Source organism: Helobdella robusta (assembly GCF_000326865.2).
Source record: "Helobdella robusta unplaced genomic scaffold HELROscaffold_386, whole genome shotgun sequence".
Lineage (NCBI taxonomy): Eukaryota > Metazoa > Annelida > Clitellata > Rhynchobdellida > Glossiphoniidae > Helobdella > Helobdella robusta.
In genome coordinates this window covers 837-1,815 of record NW_008704852.1, presented here as the reverse complement: position 1 = coordinate 1,815, position 979 = coordinate 837, and the positions used below count along the sequence as shown (strand labels likewise).

General features: G+C 29.9%; 1 protein-coding gene across 1 annotated transcript in view; it reads right to left on the bottom strand.

The window, feature by feature from the left end:
- The window catches only part of HELRODRAFT_184388 (hypothetical protein), a gene marked incomplete at both ends in the record, with an annotated part of 1,945 nt that extends 1,732 nt beyond the window's left edge, over positions 1 to 213 (bottom strand). Inside the window, one exon of the mRNA XM_009023981.1 lies at positions 125 to 213. Within this exon, the coding sequence (XP_009022229.1) occupies positions 125 to 213 (89 nt within the window). The remainder of the gene's footprint in view (positions 1 to 124) is intronic.
- Between the last annotated feature and the right edge of the window lie 766 nt (positions 214 to 979).

Genomic DNA, 979 nt, shown 5'->3' with positions numbered 1-979 from the left:
AAAGCTGAGACCTTTTTGATGAATGTAAAATATTATAAAAAAAACTAGTTTAATATGAGACGTTTAAAAAATAAAATTAAATAAAATTATACATCAAAGTCTTACAAGTATACCGGTCTTTAACCACAGCAGTGAAACATATCTATCTAATCTCTTCTTTTCGTCAGCTTGAGGATCATTAAAATCTTTAGGGCCATCGTGTGGACCGGCCATCAGAAGGACATGTTTGTCACCGGGAGTCTGAATTTTAATTTAAAATTATTCGCTTCACTGTAGATGTAGATTTCATAATTAAATTACAGTTAGTTTAGATATATCCCAAATATGTTAATGGTTTTTGAATTTGCTTAGATTTAACATTTGAAAAAGAATTTGCATATCATGCACATAAGATAGCGTTTTGTCGATAATATAAAATAAATATCACGTCAGCATAGATAATTCACGAGATAATTACATTTAACAAATAAAAATGAATCTTAAGATTGTGCTCAAGCGTGGTTATCGCATATTTCATGCAAATAGGATAGCGTACAAGACAATTCTCAAACGTGATTATCTGACGATCGAATCACAGAGGTTTCTAATTAAAACATAATGCTATTCGATGTAGTACATTACAAAACATCACGATACAATACTATACAACAAAATACAATATAATACTATACAAACATGAAAAAAAGGTCAGGTTTTATGTTTTGAATTTGAAACTAAGAAAGGCTAAAGTTTTTATAAAATAAAGAATTAATAAAAGATGGTTAAATAAATGGTTGAGTGAAGAACTGATCAAATTGAAATGAAAGAAATAGATAAGTGGGTGAATTTCAAAAAACATCAGAAAAGGCAGTCTATTCAACGGTTTACCTTCAAATGCAATGAAAATTTTGCTGTCAATTTAGAATCTGGGCTGCAAGCAAGAATTATGCATGTTGACAGTCTAGTCGAACGTCTTCTTTTTGCTGCTCGAGCTATAGAG